The sequence below is a fragment of the Apis cerana genome, linkage group LG11 (assembly GCF_029169275.1).
Source record: "Apis cerana isolate GH-2021 linkage group LG11, AcerK_1.0, whole genome shotgun sequence".
NCBI classification, from domain to species: domain Eukaryota; kingdom Metazoa; phylum Arthropoda; class Insecta; order Hymenoptera; family Apidae; genus Apis; species Apis cerana.
Window position 1 is genome coordinate 5,913,021 of NC_083862.1, and position 19,265 is coordinate 5,932,285.

Here is a 19,265-nt window from a genome sequence, read left to right on the forward strand (position 1 = left end):
TAAAAAATATTTCCACGCGATATTTTATAAAATATGAAAAAAAAACATAAAAATTTGAGAATTGATTTCATGTATGCAAAAAAATTTTGAAAAATAAATTTACATTCATATAAACAAATTTTCAGTAAAATTAAATTTGTCAAAACGAATTAATTTTTTTTTAAGATATAAATATATGAGGATTTTATTTTATAACTTAGTATTAATATAGTATTAATATTTAAATATTGAAATTAAAAAATTTTAATTTATTTAAAATACATAATAATTCGAAAAGAAAATTTATGTTTTCATTTATTTTTAAAACAGATAGAGTGATAGAATAATAATTTTTTAACGAATAAAAATTTGAAATAAGAAAATTGATCTTTCGTATTCGAAAGACATTATGAAAGAAAGTTTTGAAGTTTTGTTAAAATTTTTGCAAGGAAATCGTAATTTTGAAACTCTTAATATATAAGAATTGTAACAATATATATTTTTATTAAATAACATTTTCGATTCGTATTTCTATTTTTGTTTTCATTATCAAAAGTAGAAAATTGGTTTTTCTAAGAAATCGTTTCTAAATAATAGCACTTTTAATAGAAAACTATGTCGAATGAAAATAAAAAACTTTTTGTAAATATCTTTTGTCAAATGATATGAAATCAAATGTTTAAAATTATGTTTAAATTTTTAAAAAAAATGTTTAAAGATAAATATTTAAAGGTTTAAAATTACTGTTTACTAAAATACATTATAAATAAATTTGTAAAAATTTCAATAAACTTTTAGAAATTTTTATTTTTATTTATTATAATTTAAAGAAATTTTAATTATTTAATATTAAGAATATAATATAGATTCCAAAAAATTGCGTATCTTTAATCATAATTATATTCGTATTATAATGAAAAATAAATTAAAAAATTAATTTATTTCTAAAGATAGATTTGTTATAATTAAAAAATTTGAAATATAATTTGAAATATAAATAATTTAAATAATTTAAGTTTTTAATAAAAATTAAAAATTTTAAATATTATATCTATTTTAAATATTATAATTATTCAATAATATTATAAGTATTTTAATAAAATATTCGTTTTAAAATAATATTTAATACGATATTAAAATATATTAAAATATAATTAATCATTTAAATCGATCCAAATATGTTAAAAATTATTGATGATAGTAAAAATATATTTTAAAATGCTAGATTATATGACGCAAAAATAAGAACATTTAAAAGATATATGAAACTTTGTTTTCTTAAATTGAATTGTTAAAAACTTACATAGAAACTATTTTATTTATCTATATAAACTTATATAGAATAAAATATAATTTACAAAAATTAACCTATTTATTTATAGTGAAAAATTATATAATATATAAAAGTATGTAAAATAACATATAAAATTTTGTAAAATTTTATTATATGAAAAATAATAAAAAATAAAGAAATGTTTATTATTTGAATGTAATAAGTTCCTTGATTTTAAAGTATTTTTTAAACTAATGTTTTTTGCTATTATAAGTGATTTTGTATAGACAATAACAAGTTGCGTCACTTATTATTATATTACTGTATAGAAAATAAGTAATTTTATTTAAAAAAACAAAATTGATTTTTATTTATCCTTTACGCATTCAATTAAGAAAATTTCTTGTGTCATATTATGTATCTTTCGAAATTCTTTTTCAATTCTTCGAAATATTTTTTAATATCGTCAATAATTTCGAAGATATTCGAGTCCAATCTTTTTTAAGTGAATTCTCTTCATATATTTTTGAAACACTATTTCATTATGTAATTATTATTTTAAAAAATATATACATATATTCATAAAATTCTATATCACGTGAAAAAATATTTATTTCTTTTTCATTTATTTTGAAAAATCTATTTTTTCTAATTCAACATAAACAATATACATTTTTAAAAAATATAAAAATTTGTTTTTTTCTTCTACTCAATTAATAATTCATTACAATTTTTAAAAACACTTACTTGATTGAGCGTTGCTGTGTAACGTCTAATGGAGGAGCTACGACTTTCGATGGAATTATTAGGGCTGAGACTACGATTATTGCTCGTTAGGACGGTCGTTCGATTATTCGGTGTATCGCTTTGCGTGTCGTTTCTTATCGAACCATGTAAATAACCGCCGTTGAAACTGAAATATAATTTTCCGAAAGTTATATTAAAGGAGAAACTAGATCATAAACATGTTCGTGTATTTATCCTGAATGGATGTTATTGTAATCGCTGTTGTTTAAAGAACGATATGTATACAGTAGAAATTTCCACTACTTGGTTATTTAACTTTGAGAATGTCCTTGCACATATTAAAGAAATAATTAAGGGAAAAAAGGAATTAATATTTAACTAGTAAATATCGTGTTCGATTCTGATAAATAAATATACTTTTGCTGTTTAACTATGATCGAGATCTGAAAAATAAAAATAAAGAAAATAATAAAAAATAAATAAAAATAAAGAAATGCATTTTTAGCATTTTAATGCACCAATATTTCTTTTACTTTGATATTTCAAAGAAGAAGAGGTATTAATTTTTCAAATATAATTTGAAAAAACAATATATATATTTTTGATATATAAAAAGATATATATGAAAGATATATTTGATATATATAATGATATATAAAAAGATATTGACTTCTTTTTTGTATGACATTACATATATTATTTTAAAAATGAATAATTTGAATGAATTAATATATTATAATTTTAAAATCGATTAAAGATATTAATGTTATAATATATTTACAAAGGAATTTTATGTCGATCTTCATAATGTCAAAAATTAATTGCAGAGATTTTTAAAATTTGATATTATTTGGTATTCAAAAATATTTATTTGAATTATTTTGAATAATTAATTAAATTATTTTAAGAAAATATATCAATATATATGCATTTAATTCCTAAATAATGATTTCAAGATACATTTTTCTGTTCATGTTGAAATTCATAAATATTGTTAACGTTGTTGCATATTATATCCATTATGTTATTGACTTGTTTTCAAAGTGATTTATTAGAACATTTATGTAAATTCACATTTTTATGAATGTGATTAATAGAATCTTATATATAGATAATTAGAATCTTAAATAGAAATTTATTTTATTCATTAAATAATTTTAATTGGAATATTTGATATATATTTGCACAATATACGTGCAATATATATGCATCTTTCATCTTCTGTACTTTAATATTAATATTTCATATATAAAATATGTTTTTTTAATAAATTATATAATATAATTGTATATTATATTATATAATGTAATTTATTGTATATTATTATTGTATATTATATAATGTAATTTGACAATTAAAGTGATTAAATAAATTACAATTCTATATTTCTTAAAGTACCGTATTATTATTGAATTTAAATATCACTTTATTTAAGTTTTTATTATGTACTTAAATTATTGTTTTCAAAGAATTAAAAAAAAAAAGAAATTTTAATAAAAAGATCAATTACAACAATGTTTTGAAAAATATAAAAATAATTAAAGAAAAACAATTAAATTGTTATATATATACATTTTGATAAATTACTTTTTCAGAGCATTATTATATGAAAGAGTTTATTCAACTTTATTAATAAAATTCAGTTATTTTATTAATAAGTTATATGTGCAATCAGTTATTTTATTTTATTAATAAATAAAAGCTAACAATATATAAATTCAAAAAAATAATTATAAAAAGAAAAAAGAAAAAAATTATAAGTAACTATAATAATATATATCTATTCATATTGTTTTTTTAATAAAAAAAATTGAGAATATTAAAAATATCAAACTATACTATGAATATCAAACTATATTTCAAGTAGAATTGTAAAGGAAATAAAGAAGTAAATGTTTTCTTTACATTCTCATTAAAAATTAAAATATTTTTTTTTAGAAGGTTATAGCAGATAGTGAAACTTTATATAAAACTATAACAAATTATAAAAATCTGAAAGTAAATCACTAAATAAATTAAGTTTTCATTTTATTTTTTGTTCTAAAAATAAAGTATATAAATTGAATCACTATAGATGCTAAAAAATTTATTAAATTTAATTCTGCAAATTAAAATATAATAAAAATTAAAAATAAAAAATTATTAAATTTCTTTTTAATTGATTTACTATTATACAATTTTTTTAGTTGTATCCTATAAATATTTTTATAAAAGAAATTAAAGTAATTCTAGTAAACTAAAGTAATTATAAATTTCCATTATAAACTTTCATGTAATTAAATGATTGATTTAGAATAAATCTCAAATCTTCTTTTATTAATTTATAAAAATTTTGGAAATATAATTTTTTATTTCTATTATGCTCAAATATTTTAATTTCTTTTTGTCATATTTAATTGTTTAAAAATTAGTAGAAATTGACTGCATTAAAATATTTGATAAAAAATAGTTCAATTTTAAAATACTAAAACATTGAATATAAAAACATTGAAATATATAAAACCGAATAAAACACTAATAGGTTAAAATCTTTAAAGTAGATATACGATTAAAAAAATTAATTATCGTAAAATTAATTTAATTAATTGATTATTAAATATGTCGTCAATCGTTAAATGATTTGATTAAAATTATAATTAAATTGAAATTATATTGATAATTAATTTTTAAAAAATTTAAAAATTATTTTTAAAATTTTTATAAAATTTTTGAAATTAGTAATCAATAATAAATATAAATAAATTTTATTTCGTTCTCTAATATTATTTGATAAATGCTTTACACAATGCTTTTGTCGTCTTTCGATATTTTAATCGACTCTTGGCCGCGAACGACATCAAAAATAAGGCAAAAGAGTAAAAGTCTCATATAGAATAGAATCATATAGAATAGATATATAAAATAATTTTATATAGAATAATTTCACTGAAAAAAAGAATTTCAATAGTTAGTTGTTATTCAATCCTCCAATTGATGGTTAAAATTAAATTTTTAATTTAATCGCAATGAACAATTAAAAATAAATATTTAGTAATTAATTACAATTAAAAATTAATAACAATTAAATTTTTAATTGTTAATTGTGATTAATAATTAATGTGATAATTAATTTTTTAAATTATTGCCTGATTCTATTTTGAGAAAAAAGAGTTATTTTAAGTTTTTTTCAAATTTTATTTATATTCCTTTTATAGATATATAATTTTTTTCAATTGAAAAGAAAATTATTTAAAAATAATCAAAAACAATATATTATAATACCAGATAATAATAATAATTTGCTATTATTTATAATGTATATAAAAATATCTTTAATAAAAATAAATAAGATATATTAAATTGAAACATAATATGCGTAAAGATGAAAACTAGTGCATTACATATATATATCATCTAGTATATAAGATATCTTTCATTATTGACATTAAAAAATTAAATTTAACAATTTAAATATAGATAATATAATATAATGTCAATATAGATTGTTCTTTTCTATTTTATGTTAAGTTAGAAATTAATATCTACGAATTTAAAAATTAAATTACAATATTGAAGAAAAATATGATAAAATAATTTTAGAAATTACAAAAACATGAAAATCAATATTTCATGTAGAAATGAATGAAAGTACAAAATATCAAATAATTATCAAAAATAAATTTGTTTTGTTTTTTATCAATATATAATTTTTCATAAAATATATCAAATATCCATCATAATCAAATTTTGTTATAATTGATAATTTGTACATGTTTTTAAGCGATTAATAAATAAAATATTGTCATCAACGAGTTAATCAATAATATGTTTCAATTAATGTTAAATTAAATAATCATATATATATTAAATATGTTGTATAAAGGATGCGTTCAAGTTTGATATAGATAATACAATCGAAATCCAATAATCTAAGAATAATGCAATATATAATATTAATACAATATAGAAAATTAATATCTTTATAGATATAGATAAAATATTATATATAGAATTCAGTTAATCATATAATATGTGATGAAAAATCTCTCAGAATAAACATAATAACATTACTAGTGAGTATCATGAATAAAAACCGTCAATTGAGCAGTTAAAAAGGTTATTATTTTAATTCAGTATTAGTGTTTTCACTTATTGTGAAATGTTAAATTTCAACATTTATTTGTAAGAACAATAAACAATCATCTTTCAAAATCTAGTAGAGAAGTGGTTCTTTTCCACAATAATAGGTACATTTTGTTGTTTGACTATTAATTTCATTGAATAGAAACATTGTCATATTTCTGGATTCTGGATACATAAAAAAAATCTTCCATTTTTTGCAAATTAAGAGCATTTAAAATTAAATACAATACTAAGATATTAATATTGGACAATTTTATTAAATTTGTTTAATACTGAGACAATTTAGCTTTCATCCTAATATTTTTACATATATTTTTTACATTTTTTTAAAAAATGATATGCTACTTATAAAAAAATTAATTCTAAATTTTCATTTAATAAAAAATATAAATATAAAATATATTTAATATTATTAAGACAAAACATGCAATAGAAAAATATAACATTTGTTGTAAAAAGAATCTATCAATTTGACACGTATAATTTTTATGTTTTATAAAGTCTTTTAGATAATTAACAATTAATTGTTGTTTACTAATTGTTACAATTATGCATTTATTATATTATTTTTTTAGATTGCAACTAAATATGTTTAATGTTGAATAAATACATAAAAAAAAATTTTTTAAATTCTCTTTTCTTTGTTTCTTTTTTATTATTACAAAACAAAATTAATAATAGTATAATATCGAGAATAATATGAAATTGAATACATGAAAAGAATTTGAAAAATGTGAATATTATGTAAATATTAATTTTTTTATTTTGAATAAAATCATTAGTAAAATTAATTATTTACTTTTTATTGTGTTAATATGTCGAACATGTTAAGTTATGAAAATAAGAAATGGTTAAAACAATTTAACATAATAAAAAATTTTAAAACATTCAATTATATTAAAATTAATAAATTATTCCGTTTGAGAGCTACAAAGTCTCCAAAATGATATTAATAGAATCAGAAATCATATATAATAAATACATTATTTAATTAAAATCACTTTATAAATCATTTATTTAGTATTTTTTTATTTTTTTTATCTATGAATATTATTTTTTATCTATTAATATTATCTATGAATATCTATGAATATGAATATGAATATATTATATTTATTCAAACTTACGTTGAATTGGAACCTAATATAGTGCTTCGACCGTTATTTAGAACAGTAGCTCTACGAGGAGATTCATCTTCCGTTTGTGACCAACGTTTCTTTCTCAAAGATGGCCGTGATAATTTCCACGAATAACCCCTTTGTATTCTTGGTGAACTGTAGCAAAAAATAATTATACAATTTCAAATAGAATGAAAGCGACAAGATTTCATTCAATTTTACGTTTAATATAATTTATTCTACAAAGTTGAATTTGTATGTAAAATATATGTATGTACATACCTTGAATTAGATGATTCTCTCGTTACTGGATTAACAACAGCCGTGACAAGGCTTATTCGTCGAGGAAATTGTCCGGCAATGAGGTTTTTAGTTGGTATTTTGTTTGAAACGTCTGGTAGTTTTAGCAGGCCAGAAGGAATACTACATTGACTCTAAAAAATAAAATTTCGTAGACGATGAAATAAAATTTGTATATTTTTAAAGACAAGATAAATAATATGAATAAATAAAAAAAAATAAAAATAAAGAATATGAATAAATTATGAATATTTATTTTATATTAAAAATATATAAATGTCTTCTCTTTTAAAAATTCTCTTTTTAAGAAATTATCTATGTAATTTAAATATTTTAATGTTCTATAATTTAATTAAAATTGGAAATAATATCGATATTGTTAGATATAGAGAATAGAATTTAAGCATCAAAAAACATTATTTATTTATATTATATAATATTTTTAAAATAATATCTTTAAAATAAACATGTATATATTACATGTATGATATTAGATCATGTGATACTTTATTTATTTTTTATGGAAAAATATTTTTAAAATAATATTTTTTTTGAAAATAAGAAGTTTTTTTATAATAATTGTATGATATAATAAATATAAAGGAATTTAAATTATTATATCAAAAAAATGAAGTAAGTTTTTAGTTGAAAAATTGAAATATGTTCAATTTTATAAATAATTTTATTTAATATCAAACAAAAGATATAAAATTTTATGGATTTATTTTTCAAAATAATTTTTTCGCACCAAAAATATCGATTTTGACAAATATCATTTAATATATTTATAATAAATTCTGATTAAAATTTAAAAAATAAATGTAATAAAATTATTTTATGTCATTTTATACATAATGTCATTTTATATATAAAATGTATTAGAAGTAAACGAAATAATTTCATCGGAATATTCGATATTTTTATTACAAGTTATATATAATATAAGTTACATAATTATAAGTTAATTAATATCTAGAACTATTTTAAATAATTTTCATAAATTTTTGCACATTGTTTAAAACCAGTTAAAATTATTTTTGAAAAGATAAAAATACTTATATATATAATATAAAATATTCGATCTAAAGTATAAGCATTTATAATATATTTTATTTTTCTTTTACAATAATTTTTGAATAGCAAATAATGAATATCATACATATATACACATAATAAAAAATAAATAAGTTAACCAACTTGATAAAAAGTTCTTGATATTTTAAATTCTTATAACTTATAAGAAAAAAAATTATATAACTAATTTTAAAGCATGAAATCTCTTCGTTTTTTTTCAAAGATGATTTTATATAACGTAGCAAATAAAAAAGTAAAGATATTTTTTTCTGAAAAATTTGAAAAATTCAATCTGTTGTAGAAACACTGAAAAATTATTTTCGTGATTGAATCCACGATAAATTATTGTAGAGAGAAGATTGGAATCTTCTCTTTACTGTAACCTAAAATTTGTTATAAGATTTTTTTTCAATTTTATTAAAAGTTATTAAATTTTGAATATTACAACTATAATTTAAGAAACATTAAATTTTTTTTATTTTCTCGATTAAATATATATTCAAAGTATTCAATAATTAAACAAAAAAAATTACAAATTATAATAAGTTTGGGGATGTAAACGAAATATTTTATCTTCTGAATTCTATTGTAAATTCAATTACGGAAAACATTTACTAGTGTTTTTTAAAACCGATTGAATTTTTCATACTTTTGAGAAGAAAATTATCTTTATGTTATTTATTTGTTATGTGATATAAAAATATCTATAAAAAAACGAACTCAAGATTGTGAAAGTAAAAGTTTCGTGCTTTAAAATTAGTTCGTTGATTGAAATTTTTTTTTTACGAAGTTATAGTTTGAAATATCGATTGGTTGATTTACGTTCTTTACTATATAAGCCATTTATAAAAATAGTTCAAACGATAATTTTCGTAAAAGTTAGAATCATAATTTTACATATTTTCGGTTGATGCGATCAATGACTTTCTTCAAATCGACTTAATGAAACATAGAAACAAATAATACCATTTGCATAATTACACAAATCGTTCATTCAATTATAAATTAAACAAGTTTATGATATTATGAGTAAATAGACAATAAAATTATATTCATAGTAAATACTATGAAATCTCCATATCTCTGAAAAACGAATAAATATTAAATATTAGAAATAATTTTTTCAATAGAATTAACAAAAAATTAATAATAAAAAAAGAAATAATCGATTCTTGATCTCGATTTTAGAGACACAAATATCTAAATGAAATTTTAAGCAGAAATTTAATTTTTATCGAAAACTAATAATGATAAAAAATAAATCATGCAGAAAAAGAAAGAATATTGAATTTTTGGACAAATATCGAAGCATTTTTTTTCCAAAAAAAAAAAAAATATGACGAATATAAAGGTTTCATTGTACTATGAAATTATATATTGTATTAGATGAATATCTTATAGTTGAACACGTATACTGAATATAAATGGAGATTCATTTATTTATTTCACATTAATTGCCAAGTAAAAGAATAATCAAATATGTGAATCGCATATGTGAATCCTGCATAAAAGAAAATTTAATATGCTTTCAATACAACTTTCGTAAGTACTCGATTACTTTTTAAAATTTATAGACTTTTAGATTTTTTCTTAAATGCTTATTGCTTTTTTCTATATTAACCGATTTCAATGAAAATTTATATATATAGCTAATAAAATCTATAATTGTAATTTTTAAAAGAATTTTTTATTTATATTATTTAATAAATTAATTCTTCTAAGATTTAAAAAAAAAATCAAATTACTTACAATTCAATTTTTAGAGAAGTTATTTTATTTCAAATGATGATCGAATATATTAGAGATTGACAGCAATATATTATTAATCATTTGTTTTTTTTTATGTTAATGATATTATTTCTCATAATTAATTTATAAAGTTTTATTATTATATGATTTTATTATTTTTTTTCTTAACTCAATAATATTATTTTGAAATTTATTTCTGTATTTATATAATTTTATACTATTAAATTATCTTAAACAATCTTAAATAAATCTCAAACAAAATTCATTAAATAAATTTCTTCAAGTATATAAAGAAAATAAAAGATATATAAAGAAAATAATCAGAAGTTTTTATAAATGAATGTTCATTGTTATTTAAGTATATATAATATTTACAAATAAAATAATATTAAAATTTTAAATTTAATTCATTCAATTCTAAAAGAATCTGTAAAAAGAGATTGTAATTTTAAAACAAATTATTCTATTTTAAAAAGTAATCAAACACTTTTTATTAATAATTATATTATGCTTCCAATAAAATATTAACAGTGATAAAAAAATAGACATGAATTAAATACTAAAATTATTTTAAAAATATATACGTACTCCTGAACGATCTATAGATTCGATTGACAGTGCCGCAGTAGGATAAACAGCTCGATAGTTTAAATCTCTGTAACCGACATCGAGGGTGGTATTCGGTGAATCTTGAGGAGTGGCCGCTGTATGAGTAATTATCGGTGGTTGACCGACAGCACCCATCATTTTATTCACTTTTTGAATATTACACTTAGGTTCGTCTATTTGATGTTTCCATACAGTATTCTGCTTTTCCTTACTGTTGTTGTTTTTGTATTTGCGCAATTCTTCCGCACTCTGCCAGGAATTTTTTCGATCCTAAATTTAAATATTTGCTTGCTTGAGGTAAATTATAAGTTTTATGCATAAATTTTGTTTATTCCACAAGATAATGGAATAAGAAAGGACTTAGAAATTTAAGAATATATAATATGTTGTTAGACTTAAATAAATAAAAAATTATATTTTTTGTTAAATTAATTTGTTAATTAATTTTTAAAATTGAAAATAATTTTTTATTAAAGACTATATAATTTATAATAATCTATTTAATGAATTTGAATCTATTTTTTTTATGTTTTACACATATTATTAGATTTATATTTTTTCATATAATTTATACACATTCTAATAAAATACTACATTCTAATAAAAAACTAATTTTTCCAGTTATTTTTCACAGTAGTATATATCTTTAATAATAATATAATATAATATAATTAATATAATATTATATAATAATATTATTTAATATAATATTTAATAATATAATAATATAACATAATAATATATAAAAATATATTAAAAAATAATAAACTTCAAATATAATAAATATCAAATTAATTTTGATATTTTTTTTCTTTTTTTCATTTTTTTTTTTTATGTTAGAATATAAGCTTTTAAGATATATATATATATATACATCTTAGGTATATTTATTAAAATAAAAAAAACGAAATCTTCATATTATAAACATTTAGCATATTATTAATATAATATTATTAATATAATATTAGCATATTATTAATATAATATTAATCATTTAAATAATAATAAATTTTTTAATTTTTATATCAATATGTAATATTGGGTTATTTTATATATTTGATTTCTATTTGATTTATAAGATATATCTTTATATATATATATATATATATATATATATATATATATATATATATCTTTTAAAATATTTTTAAGATTTTAATAAAAGTTTTAAGTTCTCCTAAATGAATTATTAATAAATTATATTATATAAAAAATAGTATACTTTTATATTATATAAAAGATACTAAATATATACAAATAGAACTTTTGTAATCGCAAAAAAAAAAATAATAATTCATTGCTATTATGCAGTATAATTTCTTCTAAAGTAAATTATTTGCTCCATCCGAAAAAGAAAATTCTAATGAAATTCATTGTGTTCTATTTATAGCGTATACCCATCATCTTTCTATTAATTATGAACGACGTTATCTAACTTAATAAGCAATTATTAGGTTGTTGTATATGAAATGTCTCTATGGAATTTGAAGCTGTCAAATTGATACTGATACTATCCATTAAATTTTGAGTTATTATCAATGAAATACTCAAAGAATTCAAAATAATATAAATATATATATAAAATACAACTTTAATAAGAAAACTTAAGTAAATTTAAGTAAAATGATAACATTTAATAAAAAAATTTATGTACTTTCAAACATTAAAACATTATCATTATAACGGTTTACTAAATTATCTTATATTCATTTGTAAAATTTAAATTTTTATATGCAATAAATAGATTAAAAGATAAATTATTATTTGATCTTTTCTTTATTTTATAAATATTGAATTTAAAAAACTGCAATTAAAAACAAAAAAAGAAATAAAAAGCATTTTTATGAAGAATAAAGGCATTTTATATTAATAATATTATATTAATATTAATAATTCGTTTTTAAACGAATTATTAATATTTAAGATTATTATGGTTATAGTAATAATTTTGAAATTAATATTGTGTAAGAATGATATTTATAAATTTATTAATAATAATTAAATGTTTAAAAGATTATAATTATATTTAAATCTTATCTGTTTTTCTTGAAAAGTTTAAAAATATAATATTTGTACAATATCATCAATATATAATAGAATTTTCTAAATTTTTTTTAATAATATATTTATTTTTATTTATATTTTTTAATTATTTTTTATATTTATTTATTTATTATTTTTGTATTCATTTATTTTCTTTTTTTTTTTAGAAAAAATATATTGTATTTCATTTTCAATTTTTTAATGAATTTTTCAATTATTAGTAATTACACTTAAAGAAATAATTGTAGAAATAATTGTAATAAATATACAATAAATGTTAACAAGATTTAAAAGTGTTAGTAAGATAAAAAAAAATTAAATTTGTAGAATATCATAAATAAAATATATGAGCTTAAATTTAAAAAAAGTATAATAAAAATTACAACATAACATTTAAAGAAAACTAAAATCATTTAATATTTATTTGTATCAAGATTGGCGATTTTATATCAGAAAATAAATCGAGAAAAATATCATAAACAATAATATTTCAAGAAATATTATTGAAACTATTTCACGACAAACAAGAAAATAAATGATATTTGGAATGAGAGTGAGTTATTATTCGTCACTTCAAATAGGAAAAATAAGAAATAGATGGAAAAAGGGATTTTTTTCCGTATATTTTCACACGAATCTTTTTTTTCCGTATATTTTCAAAAATATTATTTGTAATAAAAAATGAATCTTAGATAATAATTTTCAAAATGATAGTTCAGTTCTAATAAACTATATGTGTTTTGATTTTTTTATTTTCGTCAGATATTTTGATTCAAGATTATTTTAAATTGATAATTATTTATAATGTTTCATTGTACGTGGTATAAATAAATAATAGAAACCAATTCCTAAAAAAATAAGTCAAAAAAAAGAATTTTATTTAAAAAATTTTTAAATCTAATTTATTTAATGTAAATGAAAAAATTTTATTCTTTTCAAATTATTTTTTCATAAAGAATTATAAATAATTGGAATAAATAACGAATAATAGAACTCTATAATTAATAAAAAATAAATCCTATAAGATATTGATGATTCGAAAAAAGAATTGTTTTGTCTGTTGTTAAACATTAATGTCAACATTTTTATTTTAAAATGAATAATGAATAATAAATTTAATTTAAAATTTAATTTAAATTTAAGTAATCTATATTTAATTCACAATATTCTATTTTTATTAAATAATAGAATATATTTTGTATTTCAGTAATATATTTTATGAAGAAATTTTATTTTTATAACTTATTCTAGTAAAAAAGAAAATAAAATATTATCAAAGAAAAAAATAATTTTAAATAAATTATATATAAATAATAGTTATATAATAAATTAATATTTATAAATATATAACAAAATAAATTGAATTATACAAAGAATAAATAAATAATAATTTGATTTATCTTTTCTTAGATGTTTTTTACTATTAGATTTTAAACGAGCATATACTTCATATATCTTAATTTAATTAATGGTATCGCTGTCCACTGATCGATAAATAAACCTCTTTTGATAGATTCTCTTCTTCAAAAAAATTGCTTCTTGTATAAAATGTTTCGTAAGTATAGGTATAATTTGGTATAGGTATAACTATAGGCATAACTTGAAATAATCGAAAGCTTTTAAAAAGATTCAAAAAAGTAATAAAAATCTCTACAAACTGTACTTCATATTTGTGTATTCATGTTTTTTTTAATTTATGAATCAATTTTTGTTGCATGATTTTCCAAATAATACATATATATACATTATAAGATGATTAATATAAAATTTCAATACGTTTCTTCTATATTAATATCAAAAAAGATATATTCTTGAATTAATTTCATTAAACATTTATCTTGTGAAATAATGTAATATAATATAATACATATTCTAATTAAGAAATTTATTCATTTTTTTTTTTTGAAATTAAAAAAATATTTACGCAAAATTTGTATATATAAAAATTGAAAAAATGCACATGATATGTAAAAAGATTTAAAATATTCAAAACGTAATACACATTATTATGTTTAAAAAAATATAACAAATTTTTATTTAAGTTCCATTTCTTTAATCATATAAAAAATTATTTATAACAATCCATTAATAATTTATTTATAATAATTGATAAAAATGCATATATAGTACGATATGAAATAAGATAATGCATATATAAATAAGTTATATATGCATTTAAAATATTTAGAGATAAATAAAAATATTATTGAAATCAAATAATATTGAATAATGAATAATCTAAATATAATTTTATATATTATTATATATTAGTATATCTCAAAAATTTTATTGTAGTTTTTTCTAAATAAAATTTTATAATTTTTATTATTTGATTAGTTTTTTAATTTCTATAAAAAGATATCGGAATACTCCTTTAATAAATCTAATCATTCAAAAATTATTATTGAAAATTTTCTAAATTTTTTATTCTCATTATACTATATACTATAATAATAATAATATAATATACATATTATAATATTAAATTAATTAAAAATTTTTTTATTTATATTATTTATAATTAATTAATTTTCTTACCTGGGTATAAGTATCACTATCAGTAATCGAATGAGATCTCGAAATTCTCGAAGAACCATCGTCACTGCCTATTCCTGTTTCTTTCGCAGCAAGCCTAGCCATTTCTCTTTGTTCTCGTTCTCTTCTTTCATTTCTCTGCAAAAATAAATCAATGTTATGTAATTTGTTGCATGTATAAAATCTTGTTTACATTAAATATCAATCTACTAATATCAATTTTTTGACTGATGTACTATTGTATTAATTACTGTATAAATTTGCATTATGAATATTATATGTTTCTATACATTTTTTTTTCAATAAATTTTATGTCGAATTAATTAAATATTATTTATTTTGTAAACGTAAAATATAAAATATTGGAAAAAATGTTTAATTATATGTATATTTTATTAATAATAAAATATTATATAATAATCAAAACGTAATAGAATTTATACGATTTAACTGGAAGTTATTATATTTATATCAAATTTCAATATAAATTACAGTTTATTAAAAATCAAAAGAAATTTTAACTTAATATTTCAAATTAATCTAAAATAAATAATAATTAAAATTTAATTAATTATTTGAAAATAAAATTAATTATTTGATTTTTGAAAAGAAAAATAAAAAAGACATTTTCATGAAAATTATATTTTATACAAATTAAGTTTTATATTAATTAATTTGTGAAATTATATTTTATATGAAAAATATATAAAAATATTATTATTTTTGCAATTAATTTAATTTTGCATAATTATTTTTATTCAATAATATTCAATAAGATTATTTATATTAGAGAAATATATTAACAGTTTCAATAAAAAATTATATTAAAAATAATAAATTAATTAATCATTAATCAATATATAAATTAAAAGGTGAAAGATAAAAACTTTTTCTTTCAAATGGAGCGAATTTTTTTTCTATCATATATATTTTGCAATATAAAAGATTTCATATAACAGAATTTATAATATAGTAGAACCTTCAAAGACATACTACATATTTATTCGAATGTTCTATCACTAAGAAAGATTTTATATAGCAAAATTTGAAATACAGTAAAATCTCCAATATCTAAACACTTATTACTCGATCGAAGATTTTATATAGCACAGTATGAAATATAATATAAATGATGTATAAAAAGATCTAATATTCGAACATTTTGATATTTTTTATTAAATTAACGATATTATTAACGATATTATTAACGATAATATTAAATTAACGAATAATTTTGTTATTCAAATAATATCTAAAGTTTTTTTCCATTATTTATATTCTAAATTTTATTGTTCAAATGTTTAATTATTCTAAGTTTTTTAAATAATAATTTACTAATAATATTGGTATTAAATTAGTTAGGTACAGTTTTTGATAATATGAAGTTTAATATTGTATAGAATTATTTAAAATAAATTTATTTAATTAAAAATAAAAATTTTTACGATTCATATATATAACTTTTCTGCTAATATAAAAACTATTTAATTTAATTATTTTAAAAATATTTTTTTTATAAATTTTTTAGAAATATTAAGCATCATCTATTAATTGTTTAATTTTTTTGAGTTGGAGATTTTAAAAATTAATAAAGTTTTTGCAGTATATTGTAATTGATTAAGAAGAAAATAAGAATGAAAATTTTTATTTATTTATAATAATAATAATATAATTCTTATAATTTAATATTTATATAAAGATATATAAAAATAACAATTTAAAAATATTACGAAATATATAAATGTTTAATATGTTTATTTTAAATTTAATAATGATTTTTAATTATCAATTTGATTTGTTTATAAAATATATTTTTCAATATTATTTACAAATGTTAATGAATATTCAACATTTTTATATATGATAAAATTGTAATAAAAATTTAAATGAAAAACATTGATATATAAGATATATAAAGATTTTTGAAAAAAAATTCAATTGAAATTGGAAAAAATTATATTTTGATCAATTTCTGTTTTTTTACTATTTATATCTTTTAATAATTAAATCTTAATTAATATATTTTATTATCTTTTTTTCATTATTATGTCGATAATAATGAATATAAAAAATAAAAGTGTATATAAATATAAAAGCTATAAAGTTATATAATAATAGAATTAAATATAAAAATAAGAAATAAAGTATACAAAAGTATACAAAGTTTTAAACCGTTACTTTCAATAATTTCATAAATTAACAATGTCACAGATTGTAGATTATATTTTATAAAAATTAATCATACTTTTAAAATTTTTAAATTTAGGATCAATTATATCAGATTAATATATTTGAAAGTTGTGAGAAAATCATTAGTAAATAAAAAATACATAAATGCTTGAAATTATACATATGCACAATGTTCTAGTTATAAAATAAATTGGATATTTATATTCACAATTGTTTTTTCAAATATAATATGTGAATAATAATTTTTAAAAATTCAATAACAAAAGAAAGTTTTAAAGGACAATAAATCATCTATTTTCGAAAAAATGATATATATATATATATATATATATATATATATATATGTAATATTTATTAATATTTATTTATGTTCTATGTTCTTTAAAATTTTTTTGTTTAACTTCAGAAATTGTTATTTACATTCTGAAAAAATCTTGAATTATGAATATTAATATGAATATTAATATTTTAATTTATTATTATTAATGTATTATTAATGTATTAAATATTTTAATTTATTTAATGTACACGTAAATATATATATATATATATATATATAAGTAATATATAAATAATATTTTATATGTATACATATAAAAAGGATACAGAAATCAGCAATTAAAGAATCAATTCATTCAATTCAATTAAATTTCAGTTAGAAAAATCATTTACTTCAATACTGATTTATCACATTTACTGATTTATCATTGGTTGAAAGTTTAAACAATAAAAAAATTATGAAATATTTTTTCAAATAATTTGAGAATAAAATCTTCTATAGAAAAAAGTACATCTTACCTATTTCAGTAACCTTGATATATTTTAGAATCAAGGCCTCTAAATGCAAACTATATCCTAAGGGAATACATGTTCCAGCGTTCAGTATGTCATTCGATTCTTGATGGAACTATTTGTACTGTGTTTGTAAAATATCAAAATATCTTTCCTTAAGATTTATATCTCTTTGTACTAAAATATACCAAGATCATTAAAATTGAAGAAATGTACGTTTATTTTCAATTAAAATAATTCCAATCAATCATGTATATATGATCTAATATACTATATATTAGATATATTAGATCTAATATACTATATATTACTATAACTAATAATTATTATTGATCTTGAATTGAATTTTTTGATTTTAGGTAAGAATAATTTAACAATTGAAAGTTATTTTTTATTTTTATTTTAATTCATTCATCAAAAAATAATAAGAGAAATTATAGAATATGCCAAATCTTCTTTTCGAAAAACAAAAAAAAATAAAAAAATTAATAAATGATTTTAATCTAACTCATTGTCAGACGAAGCTAAATTTCAATTTAAATTCTAAAAAGTTATATATACCAAATATGATATCAAATATATGAATACCAAAAATGAGAAAATAGCTTAACTGAAGATTTCTGAAGTAATAAGCAACTTTTTTCTTTTAAAAAAATTTTGATTTTGGCTTTATTAGTAAAAAAACATTGACATATGCCCTCATAGAGCGCATAGAATTGTCAAATCTTGATGGT

At 16.8% G+C, this 19,265-nt stretch overlaps 1 protein-coding gene across 6 annotated transcripts in view; it reads right to left on the reverse strand.

The window, feature by feature from the left end:
• The window catches only part of LOC108002378 (voltage-dependent T-type calcium channel subunit alpha-1G), a 198,385-nt gene that overhangs the window by 17,954 nt on the left and 161,166 nt on the right, over window positions 1-19,265 (reverse strand). For all 6 annotated transcript variants that reach the window (XM_062081494.1, XM_062081496.1, XM_062081495.1 and 3 more), the window contains 5 exons: window positions 15,553-15,687; window positions 10,951-11,241; window positions 7,522-7,673; window positions 7,249-7,395; window positions 2,000-2,165 (listed from right to left, as the gene is read on the reverse strand). In XM_062081494.1, the coding sequence (XP_061937478.1) occupies window positions 2,000-2,165; window positions 7,249-7,395; window positions 7,522-7,673; window positions 10,951-11,241; window positions 15,553-15,687 (891 nt within the window). The remainder of the gene's footprint in view (window positions 1-1,999; window positions 2,166-7,248; window positions 7,396-7,521; window positions 7,674-10,950; window positions 11,242-15,552; window positions 15,688-19,265) is intronic.